General features: G+C 37.4%; 1 protein-coding gene across 1 annotated transcript in view; it reads right to left on the reverse strand.

The window, feature by feature from the left end:
• PLB1 (phospholipase B1) overlaps positions 1-25,248 on the reverse strand; it is a 118,943-nt gene extending 93,695 nt beyond the window's left edge. The window contains exons 1-16 of the mRNA XM_058162534.1: positions 25,199-25,248; positions 23,752-23,800; positions 23,241-23,299; positions 22,695-22,735; positions 21,345-21,388; positions 18,825-18,906; positions 16,172-16,223; positions 13,851-13,925; positions 12,377-12,439; positions 11,143-11,225; positions 9,221-9,299; positions 8,577-8,681; positions 6,678-6,773; positions 4,975-5,043; positions 683-763; positions 421-487 (exon numbers count right to left, since the gene is read on the reverse strand). Coding sequence (XP_058018517.1) covers positions 421-487; positions 683-763; positions 4,975-5,043; positions 6,678-6,773; positions 8,577-8,681; positions 9,221-9,299; positions 11,143-11,225; positions 12,377-12,439; positions 13,851-13,925; positions 16,172-16,223; positions 18,825-18,906; positions 21,345-21,388; positions 22,695-22,735; positions 23,241-23,299; positions 23,752-23,800; positions 25,199-25,222 — 1,069 coding nt within the window. The 5' untranslated portion in view covers positions 25,223-25,248. The remainder of the gene's footprint in view (positions 1-420; positions 488-682; positions 764-4,974; positions 5,044-6,677; positions 6,774-8,576; positions 8,682-9,220; positions 9,300-11,142; positions 11,226-12,376; positions 12,440-13,850; positions 13,926-16,171; positions 16,224-18,824; positions 18,907-21,344; positions 21,389-22,694; positions 22,736-23,240; positions 23,300-23,751; positions 23,801-25,198) is intronic.
• Between the last annotated feature and the right edge of the window lie 214 nt (positions 25,249-25,462).

A 25,462-nucleotide genomic window follows, 5' to 3' on the forward strand; every position in this document is an offset into this window, starting at 1 on the left:
GACAAGTATTTATATATGTATATATTCCTGCCGTTAGTTGCAATCCCTGCAAAAAATTCGCCCCAAAGTCTTCCAGCTACTTTGAAAGGCCTGATATCACTACTGCTTGTCTTAAAAATTGAACCTTAACAATTAGCTTTATTGTGATTTCAAATGTTCCACAGATAAGCAAAAAATCATTGACTCTGTCTTGACTATTCAATTTATTCATTTATTCAATTTCCACAGCCACTCTTATAAAGTGTATCAAAAGATCTTGTATTTTTGCTTATAATTCTGCTAAGTTTGGATGGTAAAGTCCCAACATATTCAGCTTGAGCTCAAGTTCACAGATAAATAAGATTCCCATCTTTGTCTTAATAAATATTGAGAGATTCCAGACCTTACAGACTAAAATAACTGCATAAACAGAAAATGTACCTGAGATAGGAACAGTGTTAGAGGGGCTACGGTCAGAACATGGAATATTAGTTCCAAGGTTCATTTCCTGAAAAGAGACACAGAACAATGAATTGTACACAGTTTCCAGTATTCCAGTACTGGGAAAGATGAATGTGTTGAACAGATAGGAGAAGTAGAGTTCCTTTTTAGGAAAGAATGAGGCATGAAACTTGTTGTGCCAAACCTCCTTTCATCTCCAATCAGTAATAATAAAATATTGTGCAACCAATGCTTTCCGTACTTGAGGCTGTGCTTCAGTCCATGACACCACATGAAAAGGTGAGTAATTACTATTCTTGTATGTGAAGATGTACGGGTACTCCTGAAAAGATAAGATAGTGAAAGCAGTAATCATTTGGCACCAGAGATGAAGTCATGAGAGCAATCTTTTCAACTGATGGAAAATCTCTATGGTCAATCCACAGAGAGAGGTCCAAGTACTAGAAGTATATTACAATCTGACTTCTCCATGGATGATCAAGATCTTTGAGAAAATCAGGGCTACTGATCAATAAGAGGAACCCAGACACCGAAGAGATACACTTAGGAAGGGACAGAGCATGCCATATAAAACTCAGATGGGTATAATATAACATAGAGAATGCTTCTCTTACACATGTAACTCTCTAAACCACAATTCTTTGCCTTACCTGTGAAATAGAGTAGTTCATATGGATTAGGAAAAATTGCTAAATTGTAATCAAAATGCGGTTGTAACTGAAATTAGCCTTGTGACCTTTTTATGCAAGATGTATTGTCAACTAAACTTTCTTGAATGAAATGGAGTTTGTTCTTGAATCTGGCTATGAAAGAGGCTTGTTACCCTACTACAGGATTATTATTTCTCAGAAAGAGACTAGGAAAGTGCAGCTGCTGATTGACTTGCCAGCAGCCTTTGTACACAGGGCTGTAGTAGGAATATTTTGTCAGCTTGTTTGTCAAAGAGATGGCATTGCCCATCTCTTCCTCAGAATAAGTAGGAATTATGGTTAACGCAACAAACAAAATGTTAAAAAGTTATGATATTTATGTAGTTACTTACCAAGCACATCTCAATTATATTAAAGTAACCAAAATATATTTACAATCCCCAAGGTATGTCACAACTTTTGAGTACCCCTAATGTTTGGAAATTGAAAGCTGACAAATTTGACACGCCCCTATGAATGCAGGATCTGATGGCAAGATTTTAACTGGCACCAGGTGCTCTATCATAATATCCTCTGTGACTTGTAGCGACACTTGGTTTATTTCCAAGCATTGCCTAAGTGGTAGTTTGGATCTCCAAAGCTCTTTATGGGTTAGATTTCAATACAGATAGTCCTTGACTTACAACATTTTGTTTAGTGACCAAAGTTACAAAGGCACTTAAAAAAAAACGTTACTAATTTAACAACTTCAGTGATCCACTTAACAACTGTGGCAAGAAAGGTTGCAAAATGGGGCAAAACTCACTAAACAACCGTCTCACTTAGCAACAGAAATGTTGGGCTCAATTGTGATAGTAAGTCGAAAACTATCTCTATGTGCTTCTTGTGCTTGCTGAAGCACAACAGCCATGCAAGGAGGTAATTTCTCAGGTGACCACCTTCATTTCAAAGCTCAGAGGGAAGACTTTGAGAGAAAATGCTTTCTGCTGATGGTCCTGAGATTGTGGAACCCTTCCCACCAGGAAATTCAAGGTGTGTTTTGTAAGCTTATCATTTCATCTCTTTACCATTTAACCTACCATTAGTGGCTTAACTGCTATTTTATTCCATGACTGAGCTTAGAGCCTCATATTTACTACTTTGACTCAGCATTTAATTTTTATCATGTGGGATCTCGAATTTGTAATTTTATTGTGCTAATAAAATTGTGTAAGTTTGTTTCTATTTTATTGCATTATTATTCTATTTTTTTAAAAGAACACTATTCCTAAAAGACACGTTTGCTAAAACAAGCAACTATAATAAATTTTCAGACGCAATTAGGCTACAGTTTTGTTTTTCCTTGAATTGAATAGCAAATGTAAAATATACATTAACAGGGAAGCTTAAAAGATCTTTCTTCCATTTTCAATAGCACACTAATACCATGAAGAAGCGATGCCTGTTGATGAATAAATGTCCTTGGGGACACATTTGAACAGTGGTGGGTTTCAAAAATCTTTACTAACAGTTCTGTGAGAGTGGCTTGGTCAGCGTGGCAGAGGAAGGATACTGTAAAATCTCCATTCCCACCCCACTCCAGGGGAAGGTTACTGCAAAATCCCCATTTCCTCCCTGGGACTTGGGAGCTGGGACTTGGGAGGCAGCGAATAGATGGGGACGGGGCCAGTCAGAATTTTTACTACTGGTTCTCTGAACTACTCAAAATTTCCACTACCAGTTCTCCAGAACTGGTCAGAACCTGTGAAACCCACCCCAGCATTTGAAAGCCCACCAGTCAGAGTCTGGAACATGCTTTTCCTGTCTACTCAGTTGCTGCGATTCTGACCATAATGGCTGGAGAGAAGCAGAGCTCAATTGTAAAGGATAGGCTCTGCAGACAAAGAACTCAGGATCTCTTTGCAGGTTGGAAAAGTCCTGACTGAAACTCTGGAGAATCCTGCCAGTTATTGTAGATTAAAATTTAAATAAATAAAATAAAATAAATAAATAAATAAATAAATACTCTGGGCAAGGCAGGCAATTGTCTAACTTCCTACGTTCTCATACAAAATGCTTTTTTGTTTAAATGAAACTGCTACAACCTTGGGTGTCAAAATTTGGGTTCTTGCAGTGTTTAATGACACAACATTAAAGTTCAGTTGTCCTGAATTAGACTTTGGAATTCATTGATCCTCTTCTGGAAGGTTTGTTCATCACAACACTTAGTGATGATTGCCACTCTGTTTCATTAGCTATTTGCAGCATGACTAGAATAACCAAAAAGCCCCAATTCTACCCCATGCCCCAGTGATGCTGGCCTTGTCTCACCTTCAGGTCATGACTAACCAACCCTACCTGGGTTTTTTTCTGTAGTGTGTTTTGTGTCAGGCTGACACAAAACACAAGAAAGTGCAAAGACAGAGGGGACCTGTCATGGTTGTATCACTGCTGGTAGTTTTCAACTTACAACCGTTGCTTTAGTGACTGTTTGAAGTATCAGTGGCACTGAAAAAAGTCATTTTTTTCAGTCATGACTGATTTTTTCACTTTTCACAGTCACGACTGTTGCAGTATGCCCATGGCCTCATGATCAAAATTTGGATACTGATTGGCAACTGATTTATATTTATGATAGCTGAAGTGAGATGGGGTTATGTGGTCACCTTTTATGACCTTCTGACAAGCTAAATCAATGGGGAAGCCACTTAACAACCGTGTTACTAACCTGACAACTGCTGCGATTCACTTAAGAATTGTGGCAAGAAAGATTGTAAAATGGGCCAAAACGCCCTTGACAACTATTTCACTTAGCAACAGAAATTTTGGCTCAATTGTGGTTGTAAATTGAGGACTATCTGCAGAGGATTGCTAGTCCAAAATGGCTCCAGAACTGTATATGCTCAAAATGGTTGTTATGGAGTTTTTTCACAGAACAAGAGAGCATCATATCACCACAGTGGCCAATCAGATGTCTCTGAAAAAAATGGGATCAAGATTTAAACATAGCACCTTTCTCCTGTTATTGCTCCCCAGCAAGGGGTATATTTTTTGAAAATTATTGCTTTCCTTTAACCCTTAGGATTAATTATAACTGTTCATTAGCTTTTGGACTATACTGAAGTGTTATTAAGTCATGCTGGTCAAAGGACATAATGTACAAATTTACTTGTTCCAAAAAGGAAATTATGTTACAGAATAGGTACTCATAATTTATAGATGCATCTCTCTTTTTGGGGAATTGTATCTTGTCCATTTTTTTTTTTGGCTTAACCTAGATTTTTATTTAAAAATGCACTAAAATGCACTAAAAACACATGCAAATCTATTCAGATTTACTTTTTAAAAAAGCCTCTAAATATACATTTATAACATATTTTGCTACATGTTTTATGGGCATAGTGCAATACTTTTTAATGGATAGTGTAATGTGAAATGGAGAAAGAAACAAAATCTTACCTGTATATCACTTTGGGTATACATATTGGGCCTACAGAAATTTACAGAAAATGAATTCTTACTACAGGGTAACTCTGGGCAATCTAACATTAGCTGCAATATGTAGAAATAATGCAGATTTTAAAGACTGCATTAAATTTCTTTAACCAACTTTCCTGAACTTATGTCCATCAGATGTGTCGGAGAATAATTTCCATTATCCACAATCTGGAAGGTACTAGATATAAATCTTGGTTTGAAGCAAGAATGGAAACCAATCTTATAAGTGCTGCTGAAACAGAAAAATCAGATAGCCTTTGCAATCAGCTGTCTTAGCTGGAATTACAAGACATTGTAGTTCACCAACAACCAGAGCCACATATGTTGCCCACCACAGTGAGAGAAAGCATTTCTCTGGAAAAAGAGATACTATTCAAGCTGTGTGTAGAAAATATTGTTCTCCTACCTGAGAAGGACACTTTGGATCAGGTACTTTTGTGAAGTAATAGGGCTTCTTCTGACCAGTTGGAGTCAACTAAAATTAAAAAAAAAATAGAAAGAAAACCATAGGTGAGGTTTGCTCAGTTGATCAGTTTCCTGGTTGAAGCACTTGACTAACTGCTCCTAACATGAATGAATGTTAACCCCAGTTTAAGAACCACTAATATAGAGAGATATAAAATAATTTTCTTTTTTTCTATATTATATTATATTCATAGAACAGGACATTTGTCTCTCGGAGCTGATGATGTAAAATGAAATAAGTAAGTAAATGAAATTTAATAAATAACTAAGGAAAAACAAGCTGCCTACAAGGATTTACAAGGATTCGGTTTTTCTGTTATTTTTATTTCTTATGGAGTATTTTCTCTGCAGCATCAAGCCTCCTTGTTAGAGATGCTGACCTAATAAGGTCATCTTTCTTATGGTTTTTTCCCCCCTTTCTTTAATTCTGGCAGTATGAGACATTTCACTTGTATGGATTACACCCTTGCAAACTACAGTACATAAAAGGTGTTTGTGTGGCGGGGGGAATCCTCTGATCATTTCTTCTGGTAATAAGAGAACCTGGATAGTGAAGCACAACAGTTCTTAGGCCATGTTAAAGTAGTATTCTGCCTCAGAATTGTTCAAGGCCAGCCTCAAGACCTGTAAAATTTGCCTTATTTGTAGCATATTGTGGACAATGTCTTCATCTAACAGCTGCTTTCCTTATTTCCACACTGCTTCCCTGGCTTTCTCCCACCACAATAATTGTGTTAAGAACAGATGGGACAGCTGTACAGTATCTTTTGAATAATACCATGTGAAGCCATTAATACAGAAACAGCCAGAGAGATGCTCATTGGGAAATTTTGAAGAATTATGAAAAGAAGAATGGGAAGTGGCTTAAAAGGGAGAGTTGAGCAAAAGATGGAAAATTTCCCACTTGGGAAATGTGGAGTTTATAGTTTAGCAATAAAGGTTTTCTTTTAAAATACTGGAACAGGTAGATTGCAAACTGTTTAATTGGGCTTAAAAAAGGGAGAGGGAGATTCAACAATCTGTTTTCCAGCTCAAGTAATATGTAAGTCAGATTTTAAATTAAAATTCAAGTGTGACTTTAAAAAAAAATGAAATAAAATTTAATAATCTAGGATACCACCCTTTGTTCTCTTATCAAGGCATCTAACTTGCAATAAATGGAAGGCTGAGACAAGAACTTTGACATCATTATGTGTGTTTATGGATAAAAGAGAGATCGGTCAAGATAACTAAGTGCAGCTCTTGTCATCCAAGATTGCAACCTTGATTCAAGGATTTAACTTTTGCCCTACCATATCAGATAAATAGGGTCATTAAAGTGAAGGACGTCCACATCCAAAAGAAAGTTAGAGCTCATCGTTTACAGCAGAAGTCACTGATATCTGTTTTATGAGGCTGTTGAATTGAAAGTCAATGCATTGAAAAGAAACCAGCCTGAAGAAGTTTTACCTAAGGAGGTAGTCAGAATGACAGATTTGCTTTATGGCTATCTGAATTCAAATTCTTGCTTAGTCATGACAATATGCCTCTGATTAGTCACTATCTCAAAGCCTCATGAAAAAAGGGCTATACCCATTCCTATTGCAGCTTTTCTTTAGAATGAAAAACACTGTGAAGTCTTCCATATATTTTTATGCCTCTTACCATATTGTTCCAAAGTCCTATTCCTACAACAGCAATTTCCCCCCCTGAGATTTTCAGTAGTGTCTCCTTTTTTGAACAACCAATATCAGGATTAACCTGCAACATAATTAAGAATGGAAGAGAACTGAATACTTTTTTTGCATTTAAATTTTAAAACAACCCAACTATTTGATGTATGTTTTGCTTGTATAACTATATATTAAACACACATTTTTTAAAAAATCACAAACATGTCATATGTATTACATAACTACATAAATTATACACATATCCTATACATATCCTGAATGTGTTTTGCCTTGTACAATTAAATTATTAACATTTAAATTATATTCCTTAATAATAGAAAAATAGGGAAATGACTTTAATTTATAAACAATCCTCCAACAAAACTTTCTGCATAATTGTTTATCTGGAAAAGGGAAGCTTTTCAGTCCATCATATGGAGAATCAATGTCACTTTTAGCCTTTTAGTTGTTGATTTTTTTGCAGTGATAAAAGGTTGCAATATTCATGTCGTGTACTCCCAGTGAAGTTTTGACAACTTGGCACCTAGAATTCATGATCTTCTTTCCAAATCTTCTTGCAGGTGAGTGCTATAGGTCCTAAAACTAGATATATAGTTCTCTACAAATGATCCTGACCAGCTCAATGTTGACTCACCTTTCCATCCTTCTGAGGTCAATAAAATAAACAGGACCCAGATTGTTAGGGACAATATGCTGACTCTACGAGGGCTGTAAAGCACTATGAAATAGTATATAAGTTTAAGTGCCTATTGCTATTGCTCTAAAAGGCAAAGGTCTGAGAACTCAATTCCTAGGGTTGAGGAATTGAACCCCATAGAATAATATTTGACTATCCATGTCTGACAAATTCCAAAGTCTGCCCTGATGGTTAATCTAACTTTCCAACCCTAAGTCCTCTGACTTGAAACAAGAATGGATGTTCATAAGTAGTACAGTTGGTCTGCAAAAGACCAGGACCATAGTGTCTTCGAGCAGTAGCAGCAGTATAAACTGCACTGATTGCTAGAAAAGGGAGGCTTGGTAGAAGCCTTCTCCACACTCCTTCCCTGTGCTCTGCCCACCAGCTGCTAGCCCTACGGTTTCTTAATGTCTGCTCCACTCACTTTCTTCCAAATGAGCTTAGATTCCTGAAAAGATACTGTGCAAGACCAGGCAGGCAGCAGAAAGGTGCAAGGCAAGGAATATAAAGATGGCAGCTACTGCAGAGACAGAGGAAAGGAAGAGAAAACCCTCACCTTTTATACCCATTTGCTGAGTGCTGTGCTCACACAGAGGAGGAATGTTTAGGGTTAGGATATAGTGATTAATGCACCAGGCTAGAAACTGGGAGATTGTGAGTGGGATTCAAAAATTTTTACTACCAGTTCTGTAGGCGTGGCTTGGTGGGCGTGACATGGCTTGGTGGGCGTGGCTTGGTGGGCATGGCAGGGGAAGGATACAGTAAAATCTCCATTCCCTCCCCACTCCAGGGGAAGGTTACTGCAAAATCCCCATTTCCTCCCGATCAGCTGGAACTCGGGAGGCAGAGAATAGATGGAGGTGGTATTTACCAGTTCCCCGAACTACTCAAAATTTCCACTACTGGTTCTCTAGAACTAGTCAGAACCTGCTGAATACCACCTGTGGTTCTAGTCCAACCTTAGGTACAACGCCTGCTGGATGACCTTAGGCCAGTGCTACTCTCTCAGCCCTAGAAGGTGGCAATGGCAAACCAGTTCTGAAATCCTGCCAAGAAAACTGCAGTTGCCAGGAATCAATGCCTGACTCAAACTCAAAGAGAGAGAGAGAGAGAGGGAAGAAAATAAAGAAAAGAAGAAAAGGAAAGAAAAAGAAGAAGGCCCAGAAAGGATAAGAAACTTGCAATTCTTACTGTTGTGAGTGGCATATTTACTTCTTCAAATGAAATTTGGAGAACTACAGTGAAATCTCTCCTCAGGACATACTTTTCAGATGCCAGTAGCTTTTCCAAAGAATCCTATAGAAAGGGATAAAAAGAGTTTTTTAAAAAACTACAGAGAATTGAGTGCAATATACATATTTCTCCCTAATTTAAATAAAACCCATTTATTGTGCTTAATAAATCTGAATAATAAAACTACATGGTCAAAATATAAATGAAATAGGTAAAATAATCTATTCCTTAATAACCATTAAAAATCCCCCAGTGGCTATGAAATGTTTTACATAAAACCATTTTCTTAAGAAAAGCCTAGTAAGACCATTGGATTTCACACTAGACTTTCCACATCCTGGAGGCATTTAAGAAACCCAGTGATGCTCTTGCCATCTCTAAGTAATTAGAAATATTTAGCAGCAGATTTCATAAATTAGGTAACTGATGGTGATCTGGTGACAATCTTGTTCCAAACACTCTCAAACTGGTCATGATAGACTCCTTGGTAGAAGTGGATGATACCATGAGAAAAGGATATGAAACACTAAAAACAGGTTGTCTATTTGTAATATACAATGGGAGGCACATTCTCTTTTCACTAAACCTGGTATGTTACTCACCTGATACATCCACTTCTGTACAGACTCATCCAATTTGGAACAGTCTTTGAAACAAATGCATGAATTAGGAACTATATTCCTAGAATATATCAATAGGAAAGCAAAGTAAAAATATGGAAGGCCATAAAAATCTCCATTTAAAACATGAAATCTCTTGAAATGTAGCAAAGGAAGAATGGGTGTTTTCAATAGACAGTTTCTTGGCATAACCAGCTAGTCTATCTTTTCTTTTGGAGTGTGCAAAATGTTTTGAATTTAAACTATCTCAAGCTCAAAATTGGATGATGTGTTCTTCTTGGAAATATTCCAGTGCTGTTTCATTGATTCTAATCAATTATTCAAAGAGCTGTTCAATTTGGAATACTTCCAGGGTTCAGGAACAGAATGGGAACACGTCCAGGAAATTCAGAACAACTGTTTTTAACTTGAAATAGGAAGCTTCAAGCTCAAAACATTTCAGATTCAAAATATTTTGCATATACTTTTCCTCTTTAAAAGATCAATATTATTTTCTGACATGGTAACTACTTAATAAAAGTTCATTTGTTAGTAATATCTCCTATGTAGTTATTTATTTACAGATAAAGTTCTGAGATTCCCAAATGCCAAGATGCTCAAAATTGATAAAAATGTTCCAATGTGCTATATTAAGTACACATAAGAAATGGCATCATTATGCACAATAAATGTCAATTTATAGGTTCTAAGACTCATTTTTGCTTAAAAGAAAATATGTTTTGGGGTTCATTTTTTGTTGCTTTTGTTTTAGAATTTTATAATGTTTAAAATGAATTTTAAACATTTTAGAATGTTTAAAATGAAGCAATCTATCACAAATACATGTTTGTTCCATTTACATTCCATTTATGGAATGCTATGTTCCATTCTATTCCATTTATTTACTTTAAGAAGGAACTTAAAGTAGCAAAATAGTTGTCTCTCCTTTCATTTTCCCTCATCACAAGAATATTCCTCTTCAGAAAAAACGACTAGCTCTAATTTGATGGAGAAGCTTCCATGGCTGTGAGCAGCTTTGAACCTACACCTACTCAATCCTAGTCCAATATCTGATACCACAGAGCAAAGAGGGACAGAAGGAGGGAAATGACATTAATTAAATATGTTTCCATCATGCTGTAATCAAAGAGACTTTCAGCAGCTTACATAAAATCATCTGTTATCATGCAAACTGCATAAGTTGTCATTTATGCAATATCATGATTCGCAATAAGTCATTGTAGCTTCTACTGGACGCCTACAATTACACAACTTACCTTTGGCATCAGAGGTGGGTTTCAACAGGTTCTGACCAGTTCTGGAGAACTGGTAGTGGAAATTTTCAGTAGTTCAGAGAACCGGTAGTAAAAATTCTGATTGGCCCTGCCCCTATCTATTCTCTGCCTCCCAAGTCCCAGCTAATTGGGAGGAAATGGGGATTTTGCAGTATTCTTCCCCTGGATTGGGTAGGGAATGGAGATTTTACAGTATCCTTCCCCTGCCAAGCCCACCAAGCCCACCCACCAAGCCATGCTACGCCCACTAGCCACATCCACAGAACCGGTAGTAAAAAAATTTGAAACCCACCACTGTTTGGCATGTCTATGAAAGTAGAATAAACATCCCTGACCTGGGAACTCCTTAACTGCCTGGGAGTTCTAGAAAGGCACCACACTAGGGAAGACTCCACTACTAAGTGCTAATCAACATGCACATATGGTACCTGTTCAGGTAATATAGAAATGGGCAAAATGGCCCAGAGGGAAAACTTTTAGGAACAAAGCCTAAATGACTAGTGAATTGCCAAATCATACAGAGCATTTTTGAAACAAACTTCTAGGGAAAAAATAAAGAAAACAACAATACATATTTAAAATGGAAGAGGGAAAATGTCTCAATTTATAAATAGAAGAAATTTGGGTTACCTGACATAATTCCGATCTGTGTGTGAAAGAGTTGAGATTGGGAGCAATGTAAAATCCACCACATTTACAAAGACTTTAGGAACCTGCAGTGATAGAAGAATAGCTGAATTACTTTAACAGTTTCCTATTACAGAAAAGGATTTCTACCACCAATCGTTTATATAAACTTTTGTGGTCTTGCATCTTTGCTCACTATTTCAGGATAGAAAAGAATGGTAAAAGAAGTTTCACTGACACAATGGATACCAATTTAGTCAATGAAAGAATTAGAACAATATTCATACAAACAATTAATTTAAATCGGTTGAAAACCTATCAAATAAATTCACCCCAATCCACAGTTTGTTTGGTATTATTCTTGGTTAGGTTTCTGAGCAGGTTGCATACACCCAACCTGTTTGATTAGTGTGAGTTTAGTGTATTGTGGATCAAGTGAGTATCTGAAACATGTCATTTATGTATGGGCATAACTGAAACTAAGCTTTTTGGATTGTAAAATAATATTAACAGCAATTATCTGTAGGCAAAACTAGACACAACAGAGGTGATGTACAGTATGAGTATAATGAGAAAGGTGTGTGAGCTGGATCTTATTCCCTTTCCTTAAACTCTAAAACAACTTTCCCCAACCTAAGGATGTTCCATGCACACCAAAACATGTTGCAACATTGGAAAAAGAACTGCCTGTGTAATACAATGTGAATAAATTAGGCAACCAGACATTTTCCCATGGGGATGTTTTGCATGGGCAACAGATTTATTATAAATCTGTTTTTATTGTAAAAATAGCAATAACTCATGTTCAATAGTTTGAGGGGAGCTCATATTTATTGTTACACTATAAACCATCTTGGGACAAATATAACAGTGGGAAGAATATCTGTAGGTCTGTATCTATTTGTGTGTATAAGATTACTAATAATAGTAATAATAATATCGCCCTGAATCAATCCATTACAGGATAAAGTTGCTTTGATTGAAGGTTATAGATCATATTCTATTTTGCTAGTCCAAAATAGATAAGTACTTTTCAATCTAGGGTTGAAAGAAGGAGAATTATTGGCCCAAAATCACCCAGCTGCCTTCCATGCCTATAAGAACTGAGTTTTCATATTCCCTTAACTACTATATTACACTGGCTGTCACAGATACAGGTATATGCATATGCTATACATAAGTCTATATGAATAACTTCAGTGTTTCAAAATTATTGAATCTGGGAAAATGTTCATACTTCTCTGTATAAAAAATCCAGGACTTTTTCAAGTTTCTTTATGCTGTTGCGGCGGGAAATATCCTGTTCAAAATAAAGCAAGTTATATGAGAAAATGGTTAACAATTTTTTTCCACTCCAAATCAAACATTTCAGAATAATGTCTGCCTCTCGTATCTGTCATTTCACCAGCGTGGAAAGGAATCTCAAGTAAATATGTCTTGAAAAGAGTGGGAATCCTCCATTTCTTAATTTAATCAATAAAAAGATGGTTATGGATTAACCGTCACCTTTCCTGCATTAAATAATCTATATTCAATAATTTTAGAACTAAATCCTAATTCCAACTGGGGCATAGACTTTTTACAGGGACCCTGTTAGGTTTTTCTTGTGCTAAAATTATTATATTTTGAAAATATTTTTAATATGTATTTGTGAAGACAAAAACTGTATAGAATGTATACATAAACTGTATAAACTTTTCCAAGGCTTGTGATTGAGTTTACATAATGTCCTGTGAAGTCTTACTTGTTAGATTAGGCAGAGGGGCAATCTATTCATGACTTGACTTTTTTTTTTTTTAAATTAAAAATGTACTTTAGAGGTCATGACAAGAATGCAATGAGAACTTGAGAAGTGGATCAACATGAATAGTATAAAAGAATTTAGGGGCCAAGTAGGCATAAGTTTAAATATATTTTACATATCATTTACACATCATTATTCATTTTTTTGAAATGAAAAAGGCAAACCCCCAAATATATTGCTGAAAATTATTTGTTGCTGAATTTCAACACCGTGGTATTAGTGCTACTTATCTGCTACTTTATCTGACTGCAGGAATAAATAAAATGATTTTTCCATATTAAGTGATTAACTGGTTTTCCTACCATTTTCTAAAATGTGGGAGATGAGTGTTACTATACACATATTTAAGAATATTTACTACATTTTGATTTACAGATATTTGATTGAATCTTCAAGAAGAGAAAACTTATCTCTTAGAAAAATGACTTATTTTTAATAATACAAATTATTATGTGTACTATACCACTAACGGAAAAATAAAGTGCAATTTGGAAAGGAAAATCAGTCTGACAGCATTGCAATACAGTCAAACCCATTTTTTACAACCATTGCAATATTGCATGAGCAGTGCAGCCTTTATCATTCAGACAAAAACAGTGAAATCCTGAAGATGCCACTGCCTAGATGAAAGGCTATTTGTAGGAGTGGTCAGAAAGTCAATATAGCAGCCATGTAATCAAAATTCCAGCCCTTTTTTTCAGGCATTGTGGGGCTTTGACCACATAGCCATGCCTGCGATCTTGATTTTTTTGCAGGATGGCTTATATATTCTAAAGAAAGCTGGCACCATCCAAGAAACATCAAAATCCACCATTTGTTTATTCTTTAATCCAATTTCCTGGTCTATTTCCAAGTCTCATGCCTTTTATTTACCTATAAGTCCTAACAAGCCATTCCTCTTATTTACCTGGGAGTCAGAGTTCTGCGAAGAACACAGGTGAAAAACTGTGATTAGCTTCCAGTCATTTTGATAGTCAAACAACTAAGGGAAAAGAACACAAGCCATCACAAGGAAGCTGAAGAGGTTAAAGGGAGCAGCTGATACACTTGTCCTCAATATTTTTGAATGGTCAGATCACAATAATCATCCTAAACAGTTTGTTTCATTTTTAAAAATATTTTTAATCCCACTATTATTATTTTTATAAATAAGTGAACGTGGTGAACATAATACTCTTTCCTCCACCTATTTTTTCCACAACAATAACCCTGTGAGTGAGTTGGGCTAAGCTGGGCGAAAGTCACCTAGTTGGCTTTCATGCCCAAGTTGTTACTAGACCTCTGTCTCCTGGATTCTAGCCTGGTGCCTTAACCACTAAACCAGGTGGATGCCAGCTTTTTGCTTGCTTGGACTACATTGAGTGAAGAGGAATTGTCTTGGGCCACATAGCTAACTTCGCACCACTTCGGGAAAACCGGTTGTTAACTTTCTGAGCAGTTTGGCAAACTGGTTGTTGGAAGAAATCAATAGGGCAGAGAACCAGTTGTTAAATCACTTGAATCCCACCACTGGCTAACTTCCTTTATTTTATTACATTTGTTAAAATCTTGTGGGGCCACATTACTAGCTGAACTAAACTAGGATAAAGGTTTCAAGTTAGAATAACAGAGAGGGGCTGTACTGCTTCCTCTTCACAATTTTACCAAAATCTGTTTGGAGAATTAACACCAAAAAAAAAAAATAGATTCATCATAATATGAACTTTGTAAAGATAGCACCTGTTTCAATGTTAGGGGAAAAAAACTCTAATCTGAAAGTCTATGGAGATTCTCAGTCATCCAGGTCATGGTTGTCCAAAAGGTGCTTTTTCAAGAGGCAACTGGACTTTCTGGTTTTTCTTTGAAGAAGTTTCACTTCTTACCCAGAGCTGAAGAAGCTTCTTGGATAAGAAGCAAAATGTCTTCAAAGAAAAACCAGAAAGTCCGCTTGCCTCTTGAAAAAGCACCTTTTGAACTCTAATCTGAAAGTTCTTGTCATGAAAGAAGTTGAATAACACCCAGATAAAAGGGGAGTGCCTAGAGTGGGGTTTCCCATAAAAAATATTTCTATGATCTGAATGGCTTCCACCAAGCTAGAGGGTCTTCAGAATTCCCCATCATCTGAGAACTGGATATTAATACATCTAATACTTTTTTTAAAATCCATTTTTTAGAACCTAGTACATTTTAGGTAGTCGTTTGGCTTGCTTGTTAATTGATAAATAAAGCTGGCCTTTAAAAAAATCGAAACAATTTTCAGAATTAAAAGGAAAAATATGAATGTGTCCCCTAGTTCCACAGGACCAAGAATTAAATGCTGCTATTTTGTATAAATATATTATTTTTTAAGGTTTGACCATCACAATATTATAAGCAAGACAAAGCAAAAGGCAACAGGGTATTATTATAAACTGAACTGGTGGTCTTCAGTGTCTTTGTGTCTTTAGCATTTTGGTGTCCTAACTCAAACTTAAAATGTCAGTGTCTCCATCCAGAGCAGAATTTCAAGCTACAATTAGTTGGGGTTTGTCGTGTCCCACTCTTCCGCTGACGGCCGGGTCAGGGAAATCCGAATCAGGCGTGCCTCTGCAGCTCTGCCAAAGTCCTAGCAAAGTTCTCAAGGCAGGCAGGAGACCAGAAAGTGACTTCAGCAAGATAAGGTAGACTTTGCCTGACTCAGAGAATGCCAGAAAGCAGATCCTTTATATAGGCCATGGGGTGTGGCTCCATGACTCAGCACTTATCCAGGCCTGCCCCTCCCTTCCTTCTGTTGACGCCGCCTATCAATTCTCCTGAAGCGAGGGTCACTCCAGTCTGCAGCTGTTGGTAATTGACCTTCCTCAGGCTCACATGCTGTGGGGGAGGGGGAGGGGTCTAGTTGCTCCGTTTGCCTGGGCATGGAGCCAGGGCTGGGGGCTGGAGGCACTTCTTCTTCTTCCTTGGCCTGTCTGGGCATGGAGCCAGGGCTGGGGCCGGGAGGCATGCTAGGACATTCCTCAGTGTTCGGAAGCAGATAAGACGGGCCCGGCTGCGGGGAAAGCGGACGAGGCACAACAGGGTTGATCCTATCACACACGTGCGATACGAGAAATCAACAAATGTTGGTAGAACCAGGAATGCACAGGAAAGACATGTTGGCCATAATAGATGTATATGCTACAAGGATGAAAATGCTTTTGCCCAACATTAAATATTCAAGAGATTATAAATATAAGTAGATCGCACTATAACTTGTTACAATATACATACCTGGATCTCTTTCATGTTCTCCACAAGTTCTTTTGCTTGATCCAAAAGATTACTGTGTCACAAATCAAAGAGAGAAATTGTTAAGCAGGTAAATGTTCTTTTTTTGCAGCTAGAAAGATGAAGTTTAATCTACAGAATCCAGATTATTCCAAAATACAAAATGGCCCTTTCTTAAGTGATGTTTTCAGAAGCCAAGAGAAGAGAGAATGAGTAGGGTGTGCAGTATTTAGAAAGTCTAAAGCAGGGGTCCCCAACCTTTTGGACCACCAATTTTAAATCCCGCGGACCACTAATACGAATCCAGAATGCCACTTGCTGAAGGCCTGGACTCCCAATGATGGGATGGGATCCTTCAGGCAGTTTCCCTCCTCTCTCTTTCTCTCTCTCTCCCCTCTCTCTCCCACTCTTTCTCTCTCATTCTCTCTTCCTCTCTCCCCCCTCTCTCTTTCTCTCTCTCTCCCACTCATTCTCTCTCATCCCTCTTTCTCTCTCCCCCTCTCTCTTTCTCTCTCCCCTCTCTCTCCCATTCTTTCTCTCTCATTCTCTCTTTCTCTCTCTCTTCCCCCTCTCTTTGTCTCTCTCCCACTCATTCTCTCTCATTCTCTCATCTCTCTTTCTCTCTCCCCCCTCTCTTTCTCTCTCTCTTCCACTCTTTCTCTCATTCTCTCTTTCTCTCTCTCACCCCTTTCTATCCCACTCATTCTCTCTCTCTCTCCCCCAATCTCTTTCTCTCTCTCATTCTGATTCTCTATCTCTTTATCTCTCATTCTCTCTCATTCTGATTCTCTCTCATTCTCTCACTCTCTCTCATTGTCTTTCTCATTCTCTCTTTCATTCTGTCTCTTTTTCTCTATTTTATTTTGTGAAGCATCAGCATTCCGCCTTGGTATATTTGTGCCAGCCAGTGGAGCAAAGCAACTCTCGTTTCCTGCCACTTGGGACTCAGAGCGGTAAATGCTATCTGGTCAGGGGAGCCGCCGGATTTTGCTCTCCATTGCGGATGCCAGATTAGCCCCCTGCAAGCTCCCATCTCTCGGGGAGCCTGGCTGAAGTTTCCTGCGCCGCTTCAGTGAGCACTCCTTGAGGGACGAGAGCTTGCAGGGGGCTGATCTGGTGTCCGCAATACAGAGCAAAATCTGGCTGCTCCCTGAACCAGTTGCCATTTACCACTCCAAGTCCCAAGCAGCAAGAAACGAGGGCTGCTTTGCGCCACCGGCTGGGCAAATATACCGAGGTGGAATGCTGATGCTGCGCAAGTGCAAGTAGTGTTTTGCTGGCACAGCTTCCAGCCATCACAATCGCTGTTTTGGCCTGCTTGCGCCACAGCTCCTCTACCAGGGTGCACCAGCGAAAATACGAAGATTTCTCCATGGACCACCAAAATTTTCTCGTGGACCACCAGTTGGTGATCACTGGTCCAAAGGATTTTACTAAAGGGGATGGTGAGATATTTGTAGTTTCAGACTTGTGAGACTGATGTCAGCCTTCCTAGGTGGAAGAGCAGATAAGAAATATGACCAGATGAGACTATTCCACTTTATTGTAATACTATCTTAACAAGATCTACAAAAAATACAAATATCCCACCATTTCCTTTACAGACTGAGAACTAAAGAGGGACACTTTATGAGTCTCTTTCTCTACCTATTATGCAGCTGTGGGCTATGCCCTTTCTAATTGGATTATTCCCTAGGCAGCATTTCCCTTCCCACATTCCCAAGGTCATTCCTATATAACATTACAGGTAGTCCTCAGTTTACGACCACAACTGGGATTGGAATTTTGGTTGTAAATTGTGACAGTTATAAATTGAGGCAGCCACCTTATCTGTCCTAATTTTACAAGTATTTTTATGGCAGTCATTAAGCAAATCACACGGCCATAAGTCTGAATCCATTCTCCTGAATTTTTTTTTTGCCAAATCACAAATTATGGTCGCATGACTGTGGGCAACCAACTAAAAATATAAGCCGGTTGCCAAGCTTCTGAAAAGCAGTAATTGGATGGGTAGGACCAATAGCATGATATTTTACGACAGCCAGAAATGCTTTAATGGGAATTCTGGGAGTTGAAGTCTGCCAGGCTTAAAGTTGCCAAGGTTGGAGACACCTGGCCTAGGCAGTTGTAATGCCAGACAGTTGCTAAGTGACTAGTTGTAAATCAAGGCAGTGGTGGGATTCAGCCAGTTCGCACCACTTCAGGAGAACCGGTTGTTAAGTTTCTGGGCAGTTTGGCAAACTGGTTGTTGGAAGAAATCATTAGGGCAGAGAACTGGTTGTTAAATTATTTGAATCCCACCACTGAACAATTTCTGTACAATTTCCTTTTTATTAACAGTCCTGATCATGAAAATAATAATAATTAACTGTTAACATCTTAGCACCTTAATGATTTTAACCACTTTTTTGTTTTTCCTGTTCAATTAGCTTCCCTGTAATTATTTTAATATAGAATGCAACTGATAATTTTCCAAAAGAAAAGCAAGCAAAAGCATTTTAGAGAAATGCAGCAATTACATAAATAGGTAATTACTCCAATTTCAAAAACATGTCCTTCATTTCCTGCATAATTTTCATCTACAGCATCGTTCATCAATGCAACAATGACACCCAGGTGAACAAGAAGCAGCCCAGTACATAAAAAATGAACTTACATAGTTCCATTTCTTGATAAAATCTCACTGTTTCCCAAGGGAGAATAATATTGCACAGAAGGATTATATTTCCTAATAAGAGCTGAAAGACATAAACTTGGTTCAGTTTATTCATAGGCTCTGGAACTGCTTGTGCACACGTGACAATGAAACCACTAGGCAACAAATTAGGGAATTGTTTGTTTTTTAAAAAAAGATACAAAGGAAGACTAGAATGGGAACTTCATCATGGCTAGTGATAATCTAGTGATAATTTTGGTAACCACAATGTAAAAAAGATGTGGAGACTCTCTAAATTAGAACTAAGGAGAAATTTCCTGATGGTTAGAACAATTGGAACAACTTGTCTCCAGAAGTTGTGAATGCTCCAACACCAGAAGTTTTTAAGATGTTGGATAACTATTTGTCTGAAGTGGTATAGGATTTCCTGCCTTAGCAGGGGGTTGGACTAGAAGACCTCCAAGGTCCTTTCCAACTCTGTTTTATAGTGTAGTGTAGTGTAGTGTAGTGTAGTGTAGTGTAGTGTAGTGTAGTGTAGTGCAGTATAGTATAGTATAGTATAGTAATTGTAATTATAATAAAGTAACATTTCCTTTGAGTTGAACTTAAACCCTGAAGACTTAATGACCACTACCTTGTAATTTTCCATGAAACTATTCTGGGAATAGTTTGTCATCCTTTTCTTCTTAGTCTGCAATCCTTTAATTTTCAAATAACCTCTCATTTTAGTACTAACCAAATTTAACTAAGCATAGCTTTTTGACATTGGCTAACACTGAGATTTATATTATTTAATGATGCTAAAAGAAAAAGATTGCACAATAGACAAAATAAGTATAATTGGTTCATATTCACAGTGCTAATTAATAATTCTTCATTGTATTAAAGTAAAGTGGATGAAATTTAGCTATATTTTGTGCACAATTTTTCAGTAGGAGTAGTTGCTGGAAATTGAGTTCACAGCTAAAGGGCCAAAGTTTTTTTTTTTTTTTGCATTTATATCCCGCCCTTCTCCAAAGACTCAGGGCGGCTTACACTATGTCAAGCAATAGTCTTCATCCATTTGTATATTATATACAAAGTCAACTTATTGCCCCCAACAATCTGGGTCCTCATTTTACCTACCTTATAAAGGATGGAAGGCTGAGTCAACCTTGGGCCTGGTGGGACTTGAACCTGCAGTAATTGCAAGCAGCTGCTGTTAATAACAGACTGCATTAGTCTGTTGAGCCACCAGAGGCCCTACAAGAAATGGCGATCAGAAAGGTCGGCAGTTCGGCGGTTTGAATCCCTAGTATAGGTCTCCTGTGTGAGCAGGAGATTGACTAGATGGCTTCCAAAGTCCCTTCCAACTCTATTACTGTTACCTGACAGACAACCCAAAACTGGGGGATGGGATGGTAGTGTGTGGCTCATCTGTACTTCCAAGGATATAAATGAAAATGTTGATAAATTTGACAGAAGGTAAAGGTGAGCAAAAATTAATAAAACAATTATGAAGGAAAATTAAAAGGTACAGACAAATTCAGCCAGGAAAAAAGGAAGATTTAATGGAGGATAACGTCAGGTATGAAAGATCAGGTCATATTTGAAAGTTCAATTAAACTGATTTATTGCTTATCAGGTTTATGCACCAGAACTTTCTCAACTAACAGGTCACACTTGTTTGTGTTTAAATAAGGGCCAATGGAATTCAAGGGAGGTTGGAGTTAGTTTGCTTGTGGCTACGAAAGAATTCTATGCTGATCCCTCTTTTAACTCTGGCCTCAGGTCCTCACTCTTCCTACAGACATGACGGCTTCTTACACCTCTTCAAATGTCACTTACAAGTAAGCAAAGACGTGTTTTCCATGACCCCTGGAAATCAGGATTGGATCAAATGAACAAATACAAGTACACTTCAGCAAAACTATTTCTCTAGGGAGACTATGACTCTTCCATGCTGAAGGTCTGGAAACAAAGACTAAAGAAATATTTGTTTGAAGTGCTCAGGCTCTCAGCCTTTTCCATTATATAATCTATTCATTGTCATCAAAAGCTTTTACAAACCATCACATAAATAATGGTAAACATTTAAGGTTTCATATTCATTGATCTCTGTTTGGATCCCCATCCTTTAACCACACATATGCAATTGATTTACCTCTATTTAAATTCATAGAATACTACACAACAAACTACACCATAATTAATCTAACTCTGAGTATAATGTAAAAGTAATGCATGGGAGAACTTCCGGTAATCCCATGTATTACTTATGGTATAAGATGGCATATTATTACTGCATTGTTATTTTGCTTCCCACAAACCGTCTTCAATATGGTCATGAATTATAGCTGAAATATTGGTTTAGTTCTAAATTTTCTGCACACAGTAAAGGAATGGGTTAGATTATCTACAAGCCTGGCATCAGCTTTAACTATCTAACATCCTGAGGGTAAACAATGAGAACCATTTCCCTTCTTAAAAATTTCTAATCATTGAGTAGCAAAATAATTCTGTCAAGAACTTAAGACATACCTGTAAGTATTATCATGCTTCCCTGAATAAAGTCTTGTTCTGAGCTAAAAATAGAAATATCAATTAATTATTCCTTCATACAGAATAATGGATCCTAGGGTATATTAGCTTTGTATTGGGCCTTGTCTTTTCCTCTCCCCTCTATTTATGTCATCTATATTGTGGGGTGTTTAGGAAAGAATCATATTTCCTAAAAGGGTTATTTTTGAGTCCGGAAATCATCTATTCTTCTTATCACTATTTAAATCTTAATTGCTATTATTCAATGTAGAAATGGAGGACTAATTAAATGTTACATAAACTATGTCAGGTAACCCTAACCTTTTGATCATCCAATGTGCTCTCAGGATGAGAAAATGTAACTTCTAATGAAGGGTCAGAGAAATTCTCACTGTTGTGTTTCAAATTTCAGCACACATGCTCTCTTGGGACATTATCAATTTTGCTTTAAGGGAGCAGAGTTATCAAAGGAGTAAAAGAGTATCGACAAAGCAAAGTTTGTTTTGAAACAGGAACATTCAGAAGAATCATCCAAAATTGTGTCCAAGTTTCAAAGCTCTGTGTCAAGGTTGACAACCGGTCCGAGGGTCAGAAGTTCAAGAACAGAATTCACACACAAGCCAGAAGTCAGACATTGCTTCCAGCAAAGAGAAGAGAAGCAGAGCAGATTCTTATATAAACTGCAGCCAGCTGTCACGAAGGTCTACTTCTTTGTTTGGTGAGAAGAACCCTAATAGACCTTGGGTGTTCTGCTCTCCTCTCAAAACATCAGATACATCAGTTGGGAGGTCTTATATCACTTCACATGACTCTTCCAGCTGCTCAGGTGTTGCCTGTGTTTGATCAACCTCATGTGATTCCTTCTGAGGCTGACATACCACACATTCAGTTGGAACTCAAGAATCTGAATCCTGAACCTAGCCCATGACACTTCTTTTCCTACTAGTTAATCCACTTAGGACTGGTGGTAAATTGCATTTAAAAAAAAAACACCATCCCATTGTCAGAAATAAATCCAATATGCCAATGTATCCAATATATCTATTAGTATCCCTGTTGAGTATTGGGACAGAAATGAAGGAAATATGATCCTAATATTATGGTATATATTTGACTATTTAGATATCCTCTATTAGAACAGCTCACCAGCTGGACTGGTCATATATTTGCTCCATTTACTGGGTCTGCAGAAAGTGCTGATGGTCTCTTCTGTTGTAATATTGTGTTCCTTTTATATTGATCCCTGCCTCAGGCAGACTTTTTCCGTTATTATTAAAGGAAAGATCTGGAACTCTGCGGAACACATGAATGGAAAATAACCTGTCTTCAGAACTTAATAAAAGGTACTACCTTTGGAAGAGACCTCCTTCCTCCTTTCCAAAATCTCCCACCTGGAAATAAAGACAAAAAGGAAGATGTTTTAATTATTACCAGGAAAGAAAGGGTGAGGAAAAGGACAGAGACCTAGGTCCCTAGGTCTAGAGTTGAAGGAGAATTCAGTGACAGTAATGAATTCTGTTCCTGATCCCCTACTGTGATCTGTAACTCCAACAACAGAAATGAAGAACAAAAAGCAGGCAGAAGAAGTGCAAAGAGAATGTATGAAGAAAGGAAAGCATGGGAGAAAGGCAAAAAGTTTAATAAAATCAATTTAGATGTATGGAGCTTGAGATGTCAGTAATTCACTCAAGAAAAAATATCAGATTGATAGGTAGTGAAAAGTTAGGAATGTTGCAGATCAAGTAGTTGGTAAAAGCATGGCTCCAGGAGCCAATTTGTAAGTTGGCAACTTTGCTTTGATTCAATTGACTAACAGTTTTTCCATCTGATTAAAGACTACTGTACGTCTGCATAATGCCACAATCCCTTTTCAAGAGAATTCACTGCTATACTCACATTTCCCAAACTTCCTATAGCAACAGCTACTTGAATGTCTGATGGTCGCAGTGTGTGAACTGAAGAAATAAAGCATAGGCTATCAGTTAGCCAAGTACAATAATAGTTTTTCTTATCTCTATTTATTTAAATTAAAATAAAGACAAATCCAAAACATTACAATTATTTTACACACGTCTATTGCTTTATTCTAAAAGTAGATATATGTATATGTTGCATTTGTGCACTCCTATACACAGACACTTGCACAGACAAAAGTGCAGAGCAGATAACTTTGATTGAAATAATTCTAAATAATAAGGATGAAATATTTTATCTTAACTAATACAACAAAATATAATTAAGGAATAACAATCCATTATTTCACTCATTTTCATTTGATCTGAATTGTATTTTTCCCATGGTGATTTATCTAGGACTTGGATGGCAAATGGTAAACCCGACTCCCACATTCTTGTGCTCAGTAAGATAACTTATCTTTTACTTTGAATATGCTTCTTGGAACATATACCTGAAGATGAAGTTTGATGAGAACTTTGTAATTTGTAGTTCCTTAGAGGCTGTAAGAAAAACAATATGATCGAAAAGTCACTCAGTATGCTATAATGGACCATCAGATCCACAACACTAAAATAAAAAAGCTCATCCTTTCTTCCAAGACATATTTTTTTATAGACCATGTCACTAAAAACATTAAAAGATTGTTTCTGCAAGGACATGTCAGTACAATGACTGTCTACATTCTTTATCAAATATAGCAATAGCACCTAAGACTTCTGTACCACTTCATAGTGCTTTATAGCACTTTCTAAGCGGTTTGCAAATTTACAATCTGGGTCCTCATTTTACCAACCTTGGAAGGATGGAAGGTTGAGTCAACCTTGAGCCAGTCAGGATCGAGTTTCTTGCAATTGGCAAAGTTAGCCTGCAATATTGCACTTTAGCCACTGTGCCACCATGGCTCTTTGCCTGGTAGCACAGTGTTCATCATCAATGTCCTCATACTTTCCAAATAATTTTATTGTTTTTTATGTTTAATGTTTCACTCTTTACTTTACAAGGGAATTTTTGGGCTTTTACCTTCTAATCCATGGTTTGTTTATACTAATGAGTTCTGGTACCAGACAGCCTGTAGTAATTTTAACCACCCTTTAGAAGAGTTTGGAGACTCCTCGGGAAAAAAAGAAAATCTGAAGTCTTCAAATCAGAATCCATAGTTACCTAATCAATGTGGGGACCCCTGTTAAGTATTCAAGAACAGCTGCAGCATGGAGTTGATATTCTAAGCACTTATCTGACTCTCTGATTCTCTCTGACTCTCTCAGAGAAGACTCTGATTCTTTGCGCCAATTAAGATCTGCACCAATTAAGATCTGACATTGGAGCCTAGATAGATAAGGTCCACCTAAACCACTTTGACATCTGAGATGAGAAAGACGATTGTGTCTCCCTTGATTTCGTATACTAAGCTAGTTGGAGTAGCAACTGTATCTACATTTAGCACAGATAGCTGGGTATCTTCCATCATTGCTGAACTAGCAAAGAAATTTTTGCCTCAGTCATGTCAGCTGTGTACTTAATTAAACAAAGCAGGGCAACCAGAAAATTCAGAACCAATATGAACAACATCCCTTCAAACTGCCTCCCATTACTTCTTTATTTACTCTACATAATGATGCACCTGCTTTGAGTGGGAGAAACAAGTGTATATGTACCTGCCTTACAACTAAACTAGCTTGCTCTGCTTAACTAGTAGAGGCTGATAAATAAATAGGAATTACCATAAATTCATCTGCTGGGCCAGTCGGATTCAATAACTGGAAAGCTAGAGGCCTGAGTACACTGTCTTTTCTAGCTTTATCCCCAGTCAAAAATAACCACATCTGAATGAGAGATCATGTGTGAGAGGTGTCACACATCCCTTTTCATCTTGCAATTGTGCAAAAACAATTACTTACGTCCAGTTCAATTTCTTCTTTCATTTTATTCTTGGCTGTGAGAAAATGAGCTGCAGTCCCTTTAAGAAAAAAATGCGATTGTTTAATTTATTTCCTTGTTCCACTGACTTTCTTTTGATTCGTTGTAATTGAGTCATATGATTGCTTTGTGCTTGTAAATGTTCAGTTTCTACACAAATAACAGGACAGGTTTCAACAGATACATTTGCTAATGACTGGATTGTGGATTCTTAAAAATGCTTCCAAAAACAGCATCTAATTAAA

The sequence above is a fragment of the Ahaetulla prasina genome, chromosome 1 (assembly GCF_028640845.1).
Source record: "Ahaetulla prasina isolate Xishuangbanna chromosome 1, ASM2864084v1, whole genome shotgun sequence".
NCBI classification, from domain to species: Eukaryota; Metazoa; Chordata; class Lepidosauria; order Squamata; family Colubridae; genus Ahaetulla; species Ahaetulla prasina.